The sequence below is a fragment of the Notechis scutatus genome, chromosome 1 (assembly GCF_049901735.1).
Source record: "Notechis scutatus isolate UNSWTSFEM ecotype Mainland chromosome 1, rNotScu1.2, whole genome shotgun sequence".
Classification (NCBI taxonomy): Eukaryota; Metazoa; Chordata; class Lepidosauria; order Squamata; family Elapidae; genus Notechis; species Notechis scutatus.
Window position 1 is genome coordinate 302,940,787 of NC_142009.1, and position 23,546 is coordinate 302,964,332.

The 23,546-nt window shown below is 33.2% G+C and overlaps 1 protein-coding gene across 1 annotated transcript in view; it reads right to left on the reverse strand.

Moving 5' to 3' along the window:
- Positions 1 to 4,499: 4,499 nt before the first annotated feature.
- ATG2B (autophagy related 2B) overlaps positions 4,500 to 23,546 on the reverse strand; it is a 51,749-nt gene continuing 32,702 nt past the window's right edge. Inside the window, exons 24-42 of the mRNA XM_026679383.2 lie at positions 22,877 to 22,983; positions 22,658 to 22,750; positions 21,856 to 21,923; positions 20,256 to 20,332; positions 19,535 to 19,705; positions 18,214 to 18,355; positions 16,572 to 16,774; positions 15,463 to 15,689; positions 14,500 to 14,608; positions 14,215 to 14,409; positions 12,465 to 12,566; positions 11,610 to 11,688; positions 11,259 to 11,463; positions 10,450 to 10,519; positions 9,093 to 9,175; positions 8,823 to 8,944; positions 8,506 to 8,660; positions 7,405 to 7,551; positions 4,500 to 5,462 (exon numbers count right to left, since the gene is read on the reverse strand). Of these exons, the coding sequence (XP_026535168.2) occupies positions 5,232 to 5,462; positions 7,405 to 7,551; positions 8,506 to 8,660; positions 8,823 to 8,944; positions 9,093 to 9,175; positions 10,450 to 10,519; positions 11,259 to 11,463; positions 11,610 to 11,688; positions 12,465 to 12,566; positions 14,215 to 14,409; positions 14,500 to 14,608; positions 15,463 to 15,689; positions 16,572 to 16,774; positions 18,214 to 18,355; positions 19,535 to 19,705; positions 20,256 to 20,332; positions 21,856 to 21,923; positions 22,658 to 22,750; positions 22,877 to 22,983 (2,586 nt within the window). The 3' untranslated portion in view covers positions 4,500 to 5,231. The remainder of the gene's footprint in view (positions 5,463 to 7,404; positions 7,552 to 8,505; positions 8,661 to 8,822; positions 8,945 to 9,092; positions 9,176 to 10,449; positions 10,520 to 11,258; positions 11,464 to 11,609; positions 11,689 to 12,464; positions 12,567 to 14,214; positions 14,410 to 14,499; positions 14,609 to 15,462; positions 15,690 to 16,571; positions 16,775 to 18,213; positions 18,356 to 19,534; positions 19,706 to 20,255; positions 20,333 to 21,855; positions 21,924 to 22,657; positions 22,751 to 22,876; positions 22,984 to 23,546) is intronic.

Consider the following 23,546-nt stretch of genomic DNA (forward strand, 5'->3'; position numbering starts at 1 on the left):
AAATGACCGTTTTTCTATTTTGTTGCAATTAAATTCATTTGGACTTTGTTTAAAAAATAGACCTTTAATTTTGATGAAATACCTTCATCATATAGTTTCATTTGCTGTACCTCACACTGGAACTAATCTAATAGGAAAGACTTTGGGATATAAAAAATAAAACACTCTGCCTCACATAAAAAATGGATTATTTCCTTGAAATGACTCCTGAAAATTTCATGGATAGCCAAGAAAGCAAATAAATAGATTATTGAACCAATCAAGCCAGGATTCTCATTCAAGGCACAAATGACCACACTCAAATTATTCTATTTTGGGCACAGTATACAAAGACCTAACTCTCAGAAAATTCTATTGTTGAGAAAGATAGAAAGGATGGGAAGTCGACCAGAAGCAAGATGGATGCACTAAGGTACAGCAGTGATGGGTACATGTTGGAAGAAGCTGAAAGACCAGACTGAAGGGTTTTTCAATAGTATTTTACTAACACTATATATATACATATCCTTTGATTTCTCATTGACTGTTGACAATAAACAATGTTTGTAAGCAATGTTTAAGTCAGCATCAGATGACTATAGTATTTGACCTATATTGGCTTATTTATTAATCCATGTCCCATCTCGCTATTCAATGCTGTACTGTAGATATTCTTGCCTTTAGGTTCACTGTCCTTTAGATTCCAATTTAATATGTTGTATTCTGCAAATGAGATGGGCCATGCTGTTGTTCTGTGGAATATAGCAGTCTTAGTTTTATTTCTGTCTGGGGAGATTATAACCAAAGAAGTAAACCAAGTGCTAATATACTCATTCAAGAACATTCACATGAAACAGTTTATGTTTATTTCAATAATGACACGTTGAAAAAGTTATGGACAGAATACCTTGTTAATATAAAGTCTCTAGTATTGAAAATGCATCAAAACTAGTGATCAATGAGCTATGCTCAAATGTAGGGAGGCATTACAGTGATTTAGAAGTATACGGAAAAATAGAGTACAACTATTTTCTATTTCCAGAGAAGCTTCTGCTTTTCATATGATTATACAGTTGCTTTGCATTAATAAACTATATACAAATGATACCACAAAAAGTAATCAACAAATATAAGTAAAAATACATATGTATATAAACAGTACATCTGCTTGAGCAATGTTTGTTTTTGTATCAGAAATCCAGAAGAAGTGAATCATTATTAGTAATGAGCTAACTTGATTTCAAAATGTAAACATGATTCAGCTTTTCCAGCACATCAAATTTGCTCTCAAAAGCATACATTCTATTAGGCTGGTGATAGATGAGGTGAAATAATAAATAATCCAAGAACACAAACACCTACCTGTTTTTAGTGTTGAAAGCTATGTTCTATTGCTATGACACTATTTTTTAATATACATTTAGCCTGAATTAACTGTTACTATTATTTTACATGTATAATACAAATAGAAATAGTTATCACATTTACAGGTTGCCTAAATGCTTCATCTGAAATAGACCCAGTTTCTTTCTTTACATCTGCAGCTGATTTGAGATACAAAATTCCAAGAATTCTTTTTATGGTATAGTTCACTAAACAACGTCAAATAAAATGATGTTAATACAAACTAAGTATGGCTCTACAGCAAAGGACAAAATATCAATTATGACCCATGGCTACTCTATGCATGTGAAGCTTCATGTTTGTAGGGGATTTACTTATTTTTTAAGTGCTTTCTTTAGATAAATACACGAAACCCCTATATTTTGAATCACTTTCCACAGACAAGTCTATTCATTTGCTAATTGTATACTACTGAGCCCACCTGGTTTAAAGCTAATCACCAAGTAACATTTTGAGAGGAAAACAAATTGTTTAATTCCTACAAACTAGAGTAGGGATGTCAAACTCGTGGCGTCAGGTGACTTATCGGGACTTTTTTTCCCTTTGCTAAACTGGGTGGGTCAGGGCCATCATGTGACACATCTGGCCCGAGGGCTGTGAGTTTGACACCCCTGAACTAAAGATATATTGTTTCAAAATCAGAGATCAAGAGTTGTTAGCAGCTTTTTTAAGAATCAAGTAAGACTTATACAGGCAGTTATTCATGTAAGGTATTTTAAATATAAAGAGTGGATTTAAAAAGTTCTCATGATTTTGCCCTTGTACAACAAATACATTATCATCTACATCAGGGGCATCCTTGGCAACTTTAAGATTGTGGGCTTAAACTTTATGCTGGTTGGGAAGTTGAAGTCCATAGGTCTTACAGTTGCCAAGGTTGGATATTCTTAATTTACATCAAGAGTTTTGATGTTAATATTTTTTAAAGGAATAGTATCTAGAGTTAAAACCTGGCTTTAGTCCCAGGCCTGCAACCAATGGGTTTGTAGGAATGGGCTGTCATTGTATGTTTCAATGGATATGTTTTTAATTCAGGCTCTTTTGTCTGTGATTTGATTATTTTAATCAGTGTTACATGTTTGTAAACCACCAGAGTCTATTCAAGTGTGCGGCTGTAATAAATTTAATGAAATAATCTACAACAATCATGAACGATTCAGTGAGTAAAGCAATCAAAAGCATACCATGCCCTTATCTGTATTGTCACTTTTAGAGATTTGACCACTGCACAAGAGTGAGAAATGTTAGCTATCTACATAGCATGCATATTTTAAAAGTAAATGTTGGATTGTTTTGTTTGTTTGTTTAGCACTAGAACTAAGAATCCAAATAAAGAGCTAATAAAAATTGGCAAAGAAAGTGCCAATACACAAAAGCTGACAGGGAAAAAAAGCATGTCTACTTGTCCTGCATTTAAATTTCAGGACAGCCAGTGCTGAGCAATCAGAAGAATATAACTGTTTGTTTGACCATAAGCAGACGCCTCCAGGTCCCAAAAACTGCAACATCAGGAAGTCAGGATTATCGTGACCTGGTTCATCTACTCATTCAGCAAATATAATGTGATTTAGTTGTAAGTAGGACTTGGATAAAATTCATGAAAGGACAATTAACAAATAGGACATCATTATTTTTATTACAAAACAATAATTAGTAGTTACAATGTGGTTTTGGAAATTCACCAAGAAAAGTGCTTTCTTTGAAATAATCATTAAGGTTTTGATTTATTCCTATGACAAAATTAGTCCTTATTAGAAACACTCCCTGAAAGTTTATCAACTCATGTTTCTTTATATATCATCTTAAGTTGCAATAGGTTATGGCCACCTACAGTGGTAGGATTCAAATTTTTTTACTACTGGTTCTGTGGGCGTGGCTTGGTGGGCGTGGCACGGGAAGGATACTGTAAAATCTCCAGTCAGAGGTGGGATTTGCTGGTTCTCCGAACTACTCAAAATTTCCGATACCGGTCAGAACCTGCTGAATACCACCTCTGGCCACCTAGCTAAATTACTATCAATAGTAAATGCTCTCTATAGTGCATTCCTAAATAAAATAAAACTTATTGCTTTATACTTTGGTGTTCTTGTTGATCTTACAATCACTATGGAAAGAGAATTATTGATATTAAATGATTTTATAAAGGACTTGTAATATCCAACTTAGATGATCACAACCGTGTACAATTATCAGGCAATATTTTGAAGTCATAAGAATTCATCTATGGGTAGGTGCCAAATGTCTTAGGGTTAGTTATTATCACTAATGTCATAACCATAAATATTGGATGAAGGGGATAGCAGGTTAGTATGCAATTTTCCTATCAACACACACTTTATTACTGTTTTGCTAAATTTACTCATGCACCAAGATTTCATGGCATTCTTTATTTTATTAGCATCTAAATCCACTAAATTGCAAGATATTGACAATTTCTGTCTATAGCACATGCATAAAAACATAACTGTTTGGCTACCTCCAACTAGGAGGTTTTTTAAAGTGTATTAAACTTACAAATAGCTTGTTTGAACAACAGCATATTTATTTTCCAAATACTTACATTAATAAATAGTGGAAATTTTGTTGATAAAAGATAGCTGAATTATATTTTTATCAATGCAAATACTTGAATGGTTTTCTATTTTTGATTTTTGGTATCAGGAACCTATAGTATCTTTTCTGCATATATATATTTTACTGAGCTCTGCACAGGACTGGCTGTCTTATTGCGTTGGACATAGAAAAAAGTAGAATTTGAAGACAAAACTATTAAAGAAACCATTAAAGAAGCAGTATATTTTAAAATCATATGAAATGAATATTCTTATAGAGAAAATTGAAGGAAAATATAAGGTAAACATGCAACACCCAAAGGTTTTTAAGCTCAAACAAAAATCCATACTAACTTATACATTACCAGTATTTTTATTTCAAGAAACCACTCTTCCTTTATAGTTCCTATTTGTGTGTTTGTGCAAGTGCACATATCTTGCAAACTTTGTTGCTATACAGCAAACCTGAATACTTTTAAGTACCATAATTCATTTTTATTGTCACTGACAATCATGCAGTATTTTGTCTTATAAATAATAAGTTGCATAAATGCTGAACTCATATTAGGATAAACCACAAAGTTCATTTTATTAACTATTTTAAAAAAGCAATGTACAGGCTAAATTCTTTAAAGTGCAAAACAACAGAACATGTCTGCAACGTTCAGATTGCTCGGATCTCCACAAAAGGAAGAATTCAGTATGTAGTCAACACAATTAATGTTCACAATTATATGAAAATGACATTATGATTAGGTATCAAGACAGATTGTCCTCTTTTTTAAGTGCTGCATGAAAGGCAAAGTAACAATCAGAAAATATTTGAAACTTCAATTAATTTTTAATATCTTGAAATGACCTCTCTCGTGTCAAATTCTACCCTGTTACAGAAGGGAACTGATGCAGCCCTAAACTTGAGAATCTTTTAAAACTTACATGTACAGTCCGAGTAGCTTATGGGACGTTGTTTCAAAAGAAAAATTGAAGATTCCAACACAAAATATTGAGGAAAATATGGTACCTGGTCACAAACCAATCCACTATGGATTTGGCAACACATGATGACCTTGTTTGGCACTGACCAGCAGGTACTGGGGACATGCATTATGCCAATGACTAAAATATCAAACTTGCTTTTCTCTATGAATAATCCAGTTTTGGACATCAAATATGTTTATATGCTTTTTAAATTCCTGAGATGAGCATATGGAAAAGGTATGTCCCCATCTTAGATTACCATGAGGAAATTGTTTCTTCCAGATTCCCAATCTCTGTATTTCAAATATATTTGATATATTAATCCTCTTTAAGACGCCACTTCTGAGACTCCTCCTGACGTACATCAGGCCTTATCTGATTCCTCATGCCTCCTAAAACATTTGATGTTGCTTCTGTTGCAACTATTAGCGGTTTTACTACAGTTGGCGGAATCTGGCGGAGAACTCCTCCTACTGCTCCAGTTACCCCTCTGTTTTCATGTTCACGAGTAGCAGTTTCATAAATTGTATGTGCCGTATCTGTAATCCCCTGAGAAAATTATAAACATACAAAACAACATAAGTGGAGTTGAACAGTCTTGTCTAATAGAGTCACTTCTCCAAAAACCATTCAGAGATTTAGATCAGCAGTTTTCTAGGCTGAGGATCTCATTCAACAAAGCCTCTCAGTTTCACCTGAGAGCTGGCACTGCCCTCCCATAGGGAGGTAATAATACAATTAATCAACATTCTGCAACACTACTGTTGATTGTTTTTGAGCAACTGAGATTAAACAAACTATTTTCAGAGGGAATTCAAAAAGAAATGAAAAATGGAATATATTTTTGCAGAAAATCTTTTGCAGAGATTTAAAAAAAAACACCAAGTGTGACTTTAATCAATCAATGCAGATTATGAAGTAAAAGATAATCTACAATAGTCACAACCTACATTGGGATACAGAAGTATCCTTCCAAAAGATTAGAGGTAAAAAAATATCTACTGTTTAATGGATGCACAGTATACAAATCTTTTGAATGTTTTCCTAGAAAAGTAAATATAAGGAAATAACACTCTCCAAGGCAACACATGTGAAATAAAAGTATGATACTATTTCTTGCACATATGAATTATTTTATTTATTTATTTATTGGAAGGGAGGGCCCAATTACTCCATGGTTTTTTTTTGGGGGGGGGGGGGAGAAGACTAAAAATTCTATAAAGCTCTTTCTCAAAAATATTCAATTTTATTTACACTGTAATTTCTGTTCCCTTTGAATTTGTTTTCTTTTTTTAGCAATAGCAATAGCACTTAAGACTTATATACCGCTTTATAGTGCTTTATATACTTTTATACCTCTCTAAGCGGTTTACAGAGTCAGCATATTGCCCCCAACAATATGGTCCTCATTTTACCCATCTCAGAAGGATGGAAGGATGAGTCAACCTTGAGCGTAGTGGGATTCAATCTGCAAAATTGCAGGCAGATGGCAGAAGTAGTTTGCAGTACTGCACACTAACAACTGCGCCACTTAGACTCTTAATTGTTATTTCATTAAAAATATAATGTTATTAACAAAAATGAAAGAAGTACAGAATAGAAAATAAACAGAAACTAATGACTGATGCTAATGACTAATGACTGATGGATATGTGAGTATTCTTGTTAGCTGCTGTAAACTCGGACCGGAAAGATCTCAAACCCCACATTTTTTTGGCATATATATTGATGGCATCGATGAAGGAGCTAAACACTACTAGTTTGTGACTAAAGTTACTAGAATTTTCAAATCAGATTTGGTGTAAGGGTAAATCTGTTATCAAACCTTTCTAATCATAATTAGAAATGTTATGTATTTTCTGACATTTTTGTAATATTATAGGAAACGATGTAAATATAGCAATCATCCTGGAATTAAAAGGATGTTTTTGCTAGACAATTCATGTTTTTGGAGTACTCTGAAAGAAACTGAATCTCAAAAACGCTGAAGAATAAATGCTTATACTGGAATGATAATCTTAGACCTGTAAATTGAGACTGAATCCTGACAAGATTTTTAGACTTTGTTGGTTGGGTCATTTCTGAGAATGGATTTGATAAATTTTTCTCTATGAGTCTGCATTCCCTTAGAGTTTATATGCAGTTTGGGGGTGGCTTCTAGAGGCATTTTGTCACTGAAGGTTGACTACTGGGGTTAAAGTATTATTTTGGTATATATACTATTTATCTGGTATAGCAACTATATATTTACTAGCTAAGGATGAATAGCAACTATCATCCATACACTGCTAATTACTCATCTAAATGCTGAATAAAAATGTTTTATTCGAGCTTTTCTTTTCCATTCCTCCCATGTTTTTATTATTTTTGATATTGTTTTCAATTTAATATTTAGGAGGTGAATATAAATATATCTCAAATTATAGCAAACAACAAGGATACAATCTACCAACAAAAGAAGAGATTTGTTTGTAATTAATTTACACTTTACCTCTTTTAAAACACTGTATGCTTTTGCCACACCCTCACGAAGATCCACAGGCTGGTAAGCTAGACGACGAGAAAGTCGTTTGATCTTCTTTGTCTCATTTAAGCTAGGGCCAGGGGAGACCATGTCATAAGCTGTTTCTGCAGCTGCCTAGAGTTCAATTTCAATAAAAAATAACAATATATCATTAATAGAACAAAGAATAAACTAATGATTTATGAATTATAACTTTGCTTCATCCCTAACATGCCTCAGGACTTAAGATGTGTCTTAATGTAACATATCATGTAACATTGAATATAACATAGCATAACATTTATAAGCCATGCTTACAAAAGCTATTTATAAAAGTTCAAAATTTGGGTATTAAAATTTAAAGGGAACAACTATTTTCACAGAAATGAATTCTATTTGAATCTTGTTTATTAAGAATGTCAGTTACAAGACAGTTGTTCAAAATACATTCATTTACTGCACAATCTAGGTAGCTGTTATGGTCTTAAAGAGATTAAATATCATGTGGAAATTTTTATTTATGTATTTAACTTATTTTTTAAATTGCCTGCTTCTATAGGGTTAAAACAATTTAAAAACCAATAAAAATAACTATGTTAGAAGGAACAAATCAGATGTATTACACCATTGCTAGTGCTTAGAAAACCATACATAAATATAACTCTCAGAGCCTGTTGGAAGATACAGTCCAAAACCAGCTTTCTGCTTAGTTATCTGGCCTTTGTCAACATGGACCTGATGTAACAGGTATCCCATGCTATAACATGCATCCCATGTAGCAGTGAAAACATTAAGATTTCCTCCTTTCTCTACTACTTTCCATGTTGTCTATCAGCTCAATGATAGGCATTTGTCTGGTTTTGAATAAAGTCAATCTAACAAAAATCTAAACCATTCGTACATTGTTCCAAACCCTTGAAGTTATTCATTACAGGCTAGAACTTCCCTTATCCAAATTAAGTAAGTGACAGACACCTTAGTTTGTTCAGCTGAAGGCTTGTATGTTCATGTATGTTCTAATATTTTATGTGCTTCAAAATTAACCAAAAATAGTCTTCAATTGTCAGCAAGCATAAATAGAAAATATACCTGTATGGTCTGAACCATTCTGTTTGTCAGTTCTAATGCTGCCATTGCAGTAGATGTACCAAAAGAAGCTGCTCCTCTCTGAAAGCCCCTCACAATACGGCCATCTTTTCGGTATTGCTCTATTGGTAACCACACCAAATCTTTTAGGCCCTGAACTGAATCAAAGAAAGAATATTACAAATAACCAATATGGCCAAGTGTTTTTTCTTTAAGCAGATGTGGAAAATTGATTCATATATATATTTAAACTGAAATGTTCTTAATAATACAAATAATAATAATTTTGAAAAAATGTCGAGAACATTTCACAGCCTTACCTAGTTGAATTAATGAATGAATTGGGCCAACACCTCCAAGAATACCTGGTAACTGGTTCTTTCTGATGTCATTAAGCCATTCAGATAAGGCATAAGAAAACAGCTTATCCACACCCAGCAACCTATAATAAATAGTATTAACACAGACACATACCTACTGATATTTGAAAATTAAGAAAAAGAAAAGATGTGAGAATTAAACTGCTTTGATTTGATTTGTTTTGTTGGTAGAAGTTAACTATTCAAATAAATATAATTAAATAAGCTTACCCATGTCGATAACAAAGTCTCTTCAGTTTTAATTCTGAGCAATTTAACTGAGCGAGACCAATCAGAATCCCAGCCAATGTACCCTGAAAATTAAATATGTTTAGTTCATCTATAAATTCATCAGAAACTCAGAGAAAAAGAAATTCTTCAGTCTGCTTTTCACATATTATGCCTATTTCCATTTAATAGTTAACTGTGGGTAAGAAATGTGGGTGGATTCTATGAAGAGTGGGCAGGTACATGGCTCCTGCGAATGGGGAGGCAAAAAAAAAAAAAAGATGGTAGCAGCAATGATTTGCAACCTCCTCCTGTCTTTCCCACTGACTTTGCTTGTGGGAAGCAGGCAGGGAAAGTTGCAAATGATGATTACATGACACTGGGATGTTGCAATGGCTGCAACTTTGCAGACCAATCCCCCTCATTCAGCTCTGTTGTAACTCTGAACAATTGCTGAATGAGTGGTTGTACCTTGAGGCCTATCTGTAATGGAAATCCAAAATAAGCCCAACTTGGATTTTTTTTTTTAATATAGTAACTCTTTTTTGTGTGATTACTTCTCAGATACTGCTCCCAAATTCTGTATGTATTATCCTCCTAGGGAACAACCACTTTCTAAGGAAGATAGGCTTGCTTCAATTTTATTGGCTTTTTGGAAATTGGCCAAAATAGAGCTTCTTCCAGAGAGTTTTTAAAAAACTAAATAGTACTATAGGAATTGGTATATTGTGGCGTGGTGGCGCAGTAGTTAGAATGCAGTACTGCAGGTTACTTCTGCTGTCAGCTGTCAGCAGTTCGGCAGTTCAAGTCTCACTGGCTCAAGGTTGACTTAGCCTTCCAATCATCCAAGGTTGGTAAAATGAGGACCTAGATTGATGGGGGCAATATGCTGACTAAACCGCTTAGAGAGAGATGTAAAGCATTGTGAAGCGGTATATAGGTCTAAGAAAAGTGCTATTGCTATATAGTATTATCCCAGCATAGATGCTTCATTTCTGCAAACTGACCATGTGTCCTAAGATCAGTGGCCTAAAAAGTTAATAAATAAACTGGAGGGAAAGCAATTGATTTGAAAGGGTCTCACTGCCAGGTTGGCAAACAGAGCAAATATTCCAGCAAACAATATGAATCCTTTATTACAAACAGGAAGTTCATTTCTTAAAAACAGAAGTTTTCAAAAATGTTTGGTTAAATTCTTTTTTGTGTCATTAAATTTCTAACTTGGTGCAGAATTATTGTAATTCAGCTTTGTATTATATCAAGATCTGAAAAACTATTTGGTATATTATTAAAGCAGATATGAATCCACATCATTAATGGAAAGATGATATTTTATCTGACAGCATAAGGTTTAACAAACCTGATCCATAGACACATGTTTACCATGATAATCAAGACGTATTGGGACTTCTGATGTAAATCGAAACTCTCTGAAAAGAAAGAGAAGTGGTTAGATGATACACAGAAAAAAGCTCAGGAGAAAAATGAGAATGGAAGATAAAGACAATATTTACAAGTATCAAAATCTTAATCTCTAGAGTCTAGATGCACTTAGAATGAGCAGAATAAGTGGCTTTTTTAAACATAGGGCCTATCTCCAGCCTTTATTATTATCTAAATAATCTGAGGTTTAGATGATTAAATGTTACAGAAGTGGCTTGCATCTACTAGAAATGTAAAGCAAAAAGTTGGTTGTAACTTTATTCTGTACTCTATTGCACTGAAAAAAAAGCAGAAGTCACTGCTTTTTTTCCTTTTCTTTCCAGACCCTTGCATTTCTTCCTCCTTCTCTCATTTCCCTTTCTTTTCTGAACTTTGTTTTCATTTAAATTTCCTATTACAGTACACTTTAATAAAAGTGAAAATATTATCATAGAGAGGTAAATTGTCCACTCTGTTGAAAGGGAATATTTAGCTGTGATTATATTTAGCGTAACTATATATAGAGAATTCATGACTACAAGCACCTGAAAGCAGTCAATTGATTTTACACGCAAGAGTGCCAAAACGGAGCTTTTGAAAAAGTAACATGAGAAGAGACAGACATTTTAGAGTAGGGGTAAGCAACCACCCATTAGATAGTATCCCTCCTATTTGCAACGCACTGAAGATCAAACAGCAAAAATTCAGAAAACAAATAAAGGTTTTCAGCAGGTGTCCAAAGTGTACCTGAAAAATATTGGCTGATCACTGAACGATTCCTCTTCATGTGAGAGGTTATGGTCATCCCCATTGAGCATATCCACGGAATCAACACTTCCATTCTGACTTGATTGCTTATGTAATGAAAAAGAAATGACTGGATTTGGTTCTTTGAAACCACTCTGATGCCTGGGCAAAATACATGTTACTTCAGGACCAGGAGGCTTTTTAACTGCAAATAAAATAATTGATATTAAAATCCAAGGCAAACAAATAGTCATTATTTCTACATAGCTGTTTTCAAATTAATTATATATTTATATAATTCATACAATTTAGATTGAATTCCTATGTATGATTTTACATCAGAATATTTACCCTCAGGATCTGGAGTCATTAGGACTTCTACTTCTGTTGATAGGCTAGTGAAAAAATCCTTCAAGAAAAACAAGGCATCCTACAAAATAAAAAGCAGTATATACTAAGAAAAGGAAATTATTACATTGTTCATTATGTGATCATATATAGAGGTGGAAAATAGCAATAATAGTATTTACTAGTTATAGTAATACATAGTATTAACAACATTAGTACTATTACTAATTACTATAATACTAAATAGTATACTAAACACTAATATTTAACTAACTAATCATTTGTCAGATGGAATTTTTGAATATAAAACCCAAAGTACTGTATTATTAACAATGAAGTTTACCTTACAATCGTATGTATTTGAATTCCATGAGCATGTCTATGTATATGTGACGCACAAAACACACTCAATACATAACTACTTGTACTTTATTTTGCAAAAATAAAAATATCTATATCCTACAAAACTGTCTATGTTTCAAAACAAGTTTTAATTTCTTCACAGTATTTTTAAAAAAATATTCATAAAGATATATTCATAATATTTTCAAAATTAATGAAAGAGTATCAAATACAAAGAGCTGAAATAATGGGTAATGTGCTGGCCTAGAAATCCGGAGACTGAGAGTTCTAGGCTTGCTTTAAGCATGAAAAACCACTGGCTGACTTTGGGCTAGTCACTCTCAGCACGATTCACCTCGCAAGGTTGCTGTTGCGGGAAAATGGGAGGCAGGATCATTACGTACATAATAATGATCATAAGCTAGGGTAATCAACTGAGTAATATTTTTCTTCAAAGAGGAAAAAAAGGGGCAATTGGTTCACCCATCTCCCCAACATGACGTCTTCTTAACTAACCTGGTCAATGTTGAGACGAAGTGGCATTAAAGATACCCGTAAACAACATTCTTGTGGTGATCTACCAGACTCAGGACGAACATGCAGTGCTTTAACTGTCAACTGTTAAATGAAACATATATTGGTTAATGTTGTCCTTTTTCCAGTTGGGATCATCTGTGACTCCTGGCATTATAGCTGATTTATTAACATGTAACGTTGTATGCTACTCAGTCACTTTTGTCAGATGGGCACCCATATAAATTGCTTAAATAAATAATCAATAGAGGATTCATATAAATATGTCATCTCTTTGAATAATCACAATTTCTTTTCCTGCGTTACAAGGCAAACATGAACAAAGCCAGTTTCACATTCACAGTGTGTGTAGCTTTTAAGTTGTATTTATATGGGTGAGTTTAGCATCTTATACCATTACTGAAATGCACATGGATAGAAATTTCTTTGAGAGAACAGGAACAGTTTTCTGTTAATAATTTATGTTTACTCAAATATTTATAAACATAATTAAAAATAATAGTATCCAATCAATAACATTCCCTTATACAGTAGATAGAATACTTTTATTGGCCAAGTGTGATTGGACACACAAGGAATTTGTCTTGGTGTAAATACTCTCTGTATACATAAAGAAAAGATACATTTGTTAAGAATTAAGAATCATAACGTACATTTAATGAGTTATAATTCATGATAATTATAATTAAGATTATTGATCTGGGTAGAATAAATTAACCCTGATAGATATGTGGCAGATTCTAGACTTCTTGGAGATAAAGATTGTGATTACAATGTTTATTGATTTTATGTAACAGTTGTTATATTTAAATTCTTATCTAAGTCTGTAATAAAGTTTGCTACTGTGTTGTGCAATTTTCATTATAATGAATTAACCATTAGATCCCAAAGGTGCTTTTTCAAGAGGCACTATTTAGCCATTAGATCTAGCAATCTCTTGTTAAAAAGGAAGTTCTTCACTATCAAATGTGTGTGGCATCAGGACTGTGGATATTGATTTTTGTCAGCATGTTATAGTAATTCTGCAAGCAGCTGGTAAAATCAGGATACAAACTCTGGCTAAAGCATTATCAGACTGGATTTGAACTATCAATCATTTGGATAACTTAGTATACCAGTCATTCTGTATAAATATGCCTATTTTCCAAAAGAAGTATTCCAAAATCAGCTTCCACGTTCTGCAGATGAGAGAGATAGTGCAAAGAGATTGAAAAATCCATCAAGAGTCTTTCTTCTAAATAAAATAAATAAGTGTCCATCTGAGAGTGGATGCTTATTCCATGTTTGATACATTCTCTCACTGGAATAGTCAAGACCCTAAGGAGTTTATATACATGTCTCAAATGCCCAAAACAGGTCTAAAGAAGTCAAATAGCTTTTATCTTTTAAATGACACTTAAAAGTAAAGCTCAGTAGGAAAATAAAATTATTTAATGAATATAGAGAAAAATGCACCTTTATATATTTCCACCACAGAAACCAAAAGAAACTGAAATAAAGGGGAGGATAAATCTAGCCCCACCAAAATGAAGTTTAGCTCTCTAAGGTTCTGAAATAGTCCTGAACTGACATCCTACAAATGATGCACAGATGATAAAGAATATATGCTTCTGCAGTGCACTTGGTTGTTATCATCTCAGTCAATGATTCTGGGCAGCCTACAATTCAATGTATTATCTTCCTATGTAATTCTCAGAATTAAAATATTCAGCAAATGTTTATGAGCTCTTACCATGTTAGAATGCGCCTTTCTAGGCATCTCCTTACTACAGTAAAGATAAAGAAATTTATTCATTTGAGATGTAGCCAAGCGATCTCTGATTTCAAGATCTTGAACCATAAATATTTGACGTGATACAGGTTGTTCTAATAAGCTGAGTTCACACTCTGGTTCACCTGAGGGATATACCTCATGTTGGAATTTCACCTTTGAAAAAACAAGAGACAGGAAAAAGAACAAATTTGATGGGTTAAGGCTTTAGAGAAATAAAACAAATAATGTCATTTCCCCTCTTACCTTGCTTAACTGTATTTCTATCAAAAAATCAGGATTCCTTCCTTTTCCCCCACAGGCAGTACTACGTCCATGTCTTGTTGGGGTATGAAATGGAGAACTCTGAGGACTACTGGATAAGAGAAAAAATATTTTTCTCTTTAAATTAGAAGTTTACCTCACAACTCATTCAGATCTCAGATTCATTCAATGCACAATATGAGTTTTGTGAACAAGAAATTGAATGCACTACTGGTACCTTGTCATCAGGAACATATTTCCTTCTTTCCATAACTAAAATATTTCCAATCATGAAGTAAGAAAGATTTTGGCTAGATTCACACATCAAACTAAGCCAATTTTATTACGTTTTGTTTAACAAATTACAATTTAAGATGCAATCATTTCTGTTTAATATAATGCTAATTATCAGGCCTATATTACACATCCAGTCCAGTATTCCATGACCTATAATGGTCCCTGAATATGCATTCAGGGAGCTCACGGTCATGGCTGGTAGACCATATCCTCTTTCACTGCTGCTGCCAGTTACAAAAGAAAATGACCGAGGGGGTGGGTATCAGAGGTGGTATTCAACAGGTTCTGACCAGTTCTGGAGAGCCAGTAGCAGAAATTTTGAGTAGTTCGGAGAACCAGCAAATACCACCTCTGACTGGCCCCGCCCCCATCTATTCTCTGCCTCCTGAGTCCCAGCTGATCAGTTGGGTCTTCTTTGGTTGCACTGCACAGGAGAACGGAGCTAGAAAGCAGGTTAGTGGGGTAGAGAGAGAAAGGGATTTTGCAGTATCCTTCCCTTGCACGCCCACCAAACCACGCCCACAGAACCGGTAATTAAAAAATTTGAATCCCATCACTGGTGTGTATATTTCTGAATAACTGGAATTCTTTAAGTTAATATTTAACTTTTAGAAGTCTAATTCTCAGCTCCTGTGAAAACACAGAAGGGACTTGTATTGAAATACTTACATATAACTTTTAGCTGGAGATGTAGGTGTTATGTTCCCAAAATCCTTTCCTCCATAAAGATGCCAAATGAGTGAAATTTCTTTCACAACATAGCGCATGAGGGGAACAGGAAAATGCAGCGGTGTCTTGTTTGTATCTGCCTTTTTCACTGGTAAACTAAAATGGTTTTCTTTTATTATAATCGCATCTTCAACCATTGTTTTCACTACTGGCTCTTCTTCCTTATCCTAAAGGATTACAAACTATTAGCTGAATATGTATTTTTTCTTTCCCCCCCTTTTTTCCATTTTCATACTTCTAGAAGTGGTTCTATAATTTGAAACTTCTTTTGCATTACAAATATAATTATATATTGCTTAAATGAAATAATGTAAAATGTAAAATTGGAAATGAGAAAAATAAAAAAGTTATAAATTTATAAAAATGATACACATTTTCAAAAGGACAGCAATAGTACAGATTATTCAGAACCTTAATGTACAATGAAACAGTGAATTATTTTATTCAAACTGATGAAAAGTAAGAGAGATATGATTTCAAGTATATCCAAAATATTCTGTAAAAAGGGAGGTAAAATTTGGGATTAATATTTCCTATGATTAATTTAGGTTTTATTTTTATCCAGTCATAACATTTTTAAAAATCAAACCAAACCAAATAATTCATCTATTTTCCTAATCCAAGACAACTTCAGCTGTCAATTGACAATTACTTTCTACAACAATGACTTTGGTCTGTTAGCGGACCAAAAATAATAATAAAACAAAAAACTTAAAACTCACTTAATTTTCACTACATATGAAAAGCAACTAAGTCATTATTAATGTAAGTCAAAAACACTGGCTAAAAATCTGAACATTTTCAATTTAGGCCTAGTCCCTCTAAATGGATGGATTAATAAATATCGTTGTTAAATGATACTCAATCACTCCATTCTAATATTTAGAATATTACAAATGTACATATTGTTATTAACATTAATATTAATGACTGTGCAGATGGTCATTTTACAGTATTTTAATAGCCATAATTTAATCTATGTATTCCAAAATCTACTTTCCATTTTTAAATTTCTGATTTTTCAGTAACATTGTTATTGAGTTTCTTACAGAAATAACTGCCTTTGGTGCAAAAAGAATACAGAAGTCATCATTTTCAGAAGGTGCATCTCTTATAACTTCATTAATCATGTTGGGAGTAAATGATGCATAGGTGGGGCTTGGCTCTTGGGAGAGATTCCCACTTTCATCAGGAAATAGGAAAAGATCTGAACATGCTGGTACTGGTGTTTGACTCTTTTCATCTGTGCTTCCTAGAAGAAGAGAAGAGAAAAAGTTGAAAAAGTTTCAGCTTTTCCATGTAATCAAGAGGTTACCAAGATAGACTGACTATGTCTGGATGCAATTCTTTACTCTTCTAATATGGCTGTGGGAAGATCAGAAATTAATCATACCTTAGCATGTTACCCAAACTCTTAAACTGTGTCCAATGTTTAGTGTTTTTAGTTTTTTACGTGCCAAAAGTTGTTACAGAAAGAAGCAATAATGAAGGACTGTAAAATATAATTAAAATAATTTTTGAAGATAACTTAGGTAAAGACACTTATTTAAGAATGGTATGGGATAAAAGTAGGATAAATGGGTTAAAAACTTTGGCTATAATGTACAGACATAATAATGGGAAAATATGTGGCTGAAATTTATCTGAACATGCTGGTACTGGTGTTTGACTCTTCATCATCTGTTATGATTTTAAGGAGAATTTTTATAAAATGATGTATATGTATGGCGCCCAAGAAATTGTCTAGAATGTTTAAAAGTACCTCAAATTTACATTGGAGATGTGAACAAGAAAGAATATTTTATTATGTTTATCGTGGATATGTAAAAAGCCAGAAAATTTTAGATTCAATACACTAACTGAGGATTTTAATTGAAACTGAGGGCTTTTCTTTTAAGACTGGACAAACAATTGGAAAAGGATATGTTCCTTTCTTTTTATATATGATCATTGCAGCAAGACTGTTATACACAGAAAGATGGAAAGATTCAGTATCACCCACAATGGAGCAATGCTTGGTGAAGATGATGACCTTGAAGAAATGGCCAAACTCTTTAATCAGAGAAAAAAACAATATGTTTATGGCTGATCAGAAACCCCTTATAGATTTGTTGCATGAAACAAAAAATATAGTTATGATTTATGGTTTTGATTATTAAGAATAATTATAGAAAAAATAAGAGTTGTGTTCTAACCATAGAACAAGAGGTACATTTATAATTGTATTTATAACTGTTGTAAATAGCAATAGCAATAGCACTTAGATGTATATATCGCTTCCCAGTGCTTTACAGCCCTCTCTAAGCAGTTTACAGAGTCAGCATATTGCCCCCAACAATCTGGGTCCTCATTTTACCGACCTCGAAAAGATGGAAGGCTGAGTCAACCTTGAGCCACTCAGAATTGAACTCCTGGAGTTGAGGAATGAGCTAGCCCTGTAGTACTGCATTCTAACCACTGTGCTACCACAACTCTATTTTCTTTCTTCCTTTGCTTTTGCACTCTTAGCCTTTTCAATTATTTCTTTTGTCTTAATATAGAATAAGTTTCTATTAATTTTTAATCTTAAAATGTTAATAAAGCATTTAATACTCATAGGTGTGCAAATGATAAGCATAATGCAATGTGTTCAAAAAATAAATATGAAACTTAAATAGCTTTTGATTAAAAATAAAGTCCAAATAGATTTACCATTAGCTTGTAGGTTAGAGGGGGAAAGCAACTGCTGGGTTTCGATCTCTTCCATAGCATCACTCATTAAATCACGTAAAATTTGTTGATCAGCTTCAGCAAGAACTGGCCCTTGAGAAGGTGGGCAACTGGAAGCTTCTGCCTAAACAAGATTATACAGAACCAAATTTGAAATGGACATGCAACAAACTTCTTCAGAAGTTACTCCTAAAATCCAAAGATATCTTAAGGCTACTGCTCCATATATTATTAAGAGACCTACAAGATTAAAGTTGTTTAAACCAACTTGGTGATCTAGTGTCCAAATACCTCCATCTTTATTTGGTTTAGCTGTCTTATTTAAAACATTAATATATATAAATAAGAACATGAGTACCATTTTTTAAGTAAATGAAATGAACCACTGATTATTTTCAAAGAAGTAAGTCTATCATATAATGCAAATCCTTTACTGTTTTAATTACAACAGACTAATACATTTATAGTAATCTAAGCTTTGATGAACTATCATTCAGTATCTCAGAAAATAATCTGTCATTGATGAAAGATTATTTAACAATAAATGTGATATACTTTAAAATGCCACAACATTCCTTGCTGATTTTAAAGTTTGACTGTTCTCACTTATTTACAGTACTATAAAATATCATTATCTCACGTTTTCATCAGCATAAACATAAAAGCCATGGAATTAACAAATATAACATAAAAGCACTGTGTATGTAAAATTGTAAGGACAGTAATCCTAGCGGTAAAACATGACATTGAAAACTACAAGTCGGTTATAAAAATAGAATTTTTATCTTTACACTTTATCATATGAAAGTTGCTTAATGTTATCAGAGAATACTTCCTGCATGGTACAACTAAAAGTGGAAATCTAGTCTATTCAAATCGCTATTTTACTCACTGTTTTGAGAAAAGTTTATGTGTGACTATCATAATAAAATAAGAAAATAACAGAAAAAAATCTAACTAGGAGTTTCAAACTGTTCATTGTTTTCTAAAAAAAAATTGTGCGTGGCCTGCAAAATCCATCAAGCAAGTTAAACTTTTTTTTAAAAAAAACAACAACTTTCTTTCTAGAAATAACTAGAGGCTAAAATGAAAAAAATATATATCTATGTGTCAATGTATCTTCTACATCTGCCAATCATTGTCTTAGTAAATTACCGTAAGATGAAGTGAAAATATTTCTTCTCCCCCTTCAAATAAATAAATAAATAAATTGCATTAATCTGGACAAAAGTAAATAATGAAAATTATATGATTCCTGCCGGGGGTGGGGGGTTTACGGGTTAAGAGAAATATATATTCATACCTTTACATTCTGTTTGGTCACTCCAGAAGTGCACTCCATTTTAGCAGGAGGATTCAAATCACCATAACTTGCAATATATTGTATAAGATTCATCAATGCAGCACATGAATCTGAGCATGTTCGAATGTGGATAACGTCACTAGAACAATGTAGTTCAAAATATGGATTGTTCTGGGCAACAGAAAGTAAAACAAGTAAAACATTTTTGATCCCTATGAAAACTACACACACTCATATTTACCAACAAACAAAACATATATGCTTAGAAGACCCCCAAGTCTAGTGGTTAAGGCATCAGGCTAGAAATTAGGAGACAGTGAGCTCCAATTCCACCTTAGGCATGAAAGCCGTCTTGGGTAAGTCACTTTCTCAGTCCAATTCACCTCACAAAGTTACTACTGTGGGGTAAAAATAGGAGAAGGAAAGAGTATTAAGATATATTCACCACCTTTTATAAAAATAAAAAACATAAGATAAGAAAAAAGAGTATGTTAGGGGAGAGTATGTTAGGAAAAAGAGTATGTTAGGGAAGCCAATACAATTCTACTACTACCGATTTTCATTTTACTTTGTAAATAAACCCCTCTTTATTTGTAAATAAGTCCCCTAAAGATGTGTGTGTGTGCGTGTATGCGTCAGTGTGTGTTTTATGTATGTTCAAAATTAGCCTTATTTTGTCAAAATTGTAAATAAATAATGTAGTTTTTATGTTTTAATTTACCCTCTCTTCACCAGATTCAGATTTCACTGTCCTTATGGTCAGTTCCAACAGTCCCATATCCATAACTTGAACATAATCTGGGGAAAAAAAGAATAAAAATATATATTTATAAAACTGTTTTAATACTTTTTTTTTTTTTTAAAAAAGAAAACTACTTAAATCATCACACATTTTAATTCAGTTTCCATATTAATATATAGTATAGACCCTAACAATTTTGAACTTTTGTCATTTTCTCTATTATATAATACATAATTTAATGTGATTTGTACCAATTTACATCATTTGCAAATAAACTTAATCAACAACAGATTTCTTTATTTCTGGGGTGAATCCTAAATAGTTGTTTGCTCAGTTGCATCCAATGACTATTAAAAGGGGGTCAGTTAAATTGAGGTTATACTGTGATTTCCTCCTACTTAATGGCCTTTTAGCTTTATTTGTCCAAGCCACCTGCACTTCTCACTTGATATAAAATAGTATTATAATTAATATTCAAACCCATTCTAATCTAGAGAAAATAAGCAGATAAATCAACAGACACTGCATTCATCATTAAGGGGTGTTATTTCACTTCTTACTGGGAATGAATTTAATTAGCATATACATATATCGCCATTACGTGTCCAAGAGTCAGTGTCCAAGCTACTCTCCCCTCCTGCATATTTTTTCAATCAAATATTCTGTATCCCTGCTATGATTCCTTTCCTGCTAGGCTGAAAAACAATAAACATTTTTCCTGACTCAGCAAGAAAGAATAGAGAGCAGAAGGGAAGGTAAATGGATGCATACATGGAACTGTCTGCAGATAGCCAGAAGGAAACTGTCCAAATTGGATAGGAAAGCAAGAACAGGAAAAAAAAATAAGGAAGTGAGGCAAATAATTGAATGTGTATGTGCAAGGATAGAAAGATAAAGAAGGAATGAATCTCTGAAATCTGTTTCGATGGCCTGTTATTGTAGATGAAAACATGCAAATGAAGCATTGAGTAAAAGAGTACCTTAAATCTGAGTTGGTCCTGCTCATTTTAGACTTTCATGAGTTTTACCCTGTTTCTCCAACAATACAGCCTCCCCCAATAGGAAGTCCCAGCATGTTTTATAGGCATGAAAAATTAAGCCCCTCCCCCAAATTAAGGCCTATATTAAAACATGCGAAATGGGGGAATGGTGGGGGCTTGCCGTTAGGAAGTACTTTTGTTGCACACCTGGATATGGTGCTGCCTGCATTGACCCCGACACGGTGCCCCACCAACGCCGAGGTCAACATCCAAGCTGTCGCTGCCCGCCCAAAGATGCAAGGTGGGGAATTAAGTCACCCCAAAAAGACGGCCTAGCCATTTTTTCGGGGCTCAAAAAAAAATAAGACCCAGCCTTATTATATGAGAAACACGGTAGCTTCAAAGCGTCCATTATTTGCCACCACATGTTTTTTAAGATTAAATGATGGCTACAGAGTCTTAATGTACTCAAGAAAACTTAGAGATCCAATTGACATTTTACTAACCAATTCTATATGCTTAATATTGTAACACTTTTCAATATCCTAATTGGTTATGTTTGATTCTCCAGGTTCTTTTCCAATACGAAATACTCTTACCTTTTTGGAGATTCACAGTAGCATTACTTTTGTCAGATAAATGCAAAGCAGCCTCATCCAAGATTATCCTACAGCCAAAAAACCCTAAATTGTGTATTTGGTATACAAATAAATGATGCATTTAACCACTTGACTAAAGAATACAAATGTAATCATCTTTTTAACTTTGCACTGTTATTGAGTTTGTTCTGATAAGGCAGTTTAACTACAAGTAGAAATAGATTCCCAAAGTAAAAACAAAACTGACATGCACTGTTCATTGAACTGCAGCTGGGAAGGTCACAAAAAACTACATACAGCCAAATAAAGTCTTTGGTTGTCAGGAAAAAATGAGAAACTACAACAAGAATGTGATTGTTCGAATACCAGTTTAAGTTTTAATGTAGTCAAAGCTTCCTTAAAACCACATGTTTATGTCTTTGAACTATAATCCTGTAGGCCAGAAACCAAGGGAAGGACAACATGTAGGGGGAAAAAACTTTTCAAAGTTTAAATTGTGTTTGCTGAAAATCCTACAAGTATTTTAAAACAAGAATATATGCATACCACATGTTTTGTCCTATTTCTTTTCTCAATTCCAAATTCATGTTTTAAAAACAGAAGTCACTATGGCCAAAAAATGGATGATTCAACAAGTATGAACAATTATAGATTTACAATGGATTTTTGTTACTTATGAAAAATTCAAACATTGAATTTCATTAAAAGTTCATCTTCATCCTCATATATGGTTTTATATTTTCATAACACCTAAAATCAAATATAAAGGTAAAAATGAAACTGTTGGCCTTTTAAGTGTTACCTGAGAGTAGAAGATGATTTATCCAGTGCCATGCTACTTGAAATGCTAAATGTTTCAACAGTAAGAAGACATCTAGTTGGTAAAAATAAAGGCCTGCCAAAAAAAAAAAAAAATCCTACCAGTTATTTCCAAAAGTTTGGATCAAAGTATTTAAGAGATTTAAGATTGACAACAATCGCCATAATATGCTACTCTGAATATTCTTCTCATTTAACTTACTTGTAATTCAGAGCACAACTCCAGAGATGGACGTGGAATGTTGTAATGGAGGCTGGAGGATTATATCCCAATACAGGTTCATCAGAAATATTCAAAAAATACAAAATCTACAATTACAAAAGCATAAAAGTAGACCCATTGATTTCAAATTACAATTACAATTGTAAAAAATTACAATTTAAGGCCATTTTACAACATATATTAAAAAGTGAAATAAGAGACCCAGTGGTAGCTTGCAGTTTTACTATCCTGCTGCAGCTTTGCTCATTCAAATTTTGTTCCTTACTATGCTAGAGCAAAATCTTCCAGGTTTCTAGGAGGCACCCAGGCCTCAGGGATGGGGGAGAACAAGAATATACTTTGAGGAGTATAACAGAGCTCTGCTAAACTCTTTCTGGATAGAATCTTTCATTTGAGCTTATAAGAACTCATTGAGGTTGCGGACCAGTTTTTTTAAAAAACACATTTTAATACTAATTAATAATACTATGAAGTTAGAAAATGAAGATACTGAAAAATAACCGCAAAATTAAAATGCTGCAATGCTTTTAAGATACATTTTTATAAATTTTTCTTTTATCCCATATTACAAGTAGTCCTCAACAATATGATCATGACTGGGACTGGAATCTCGATCACTCAGTAAAGTGGTGGTTAAGCAAGATGTCAC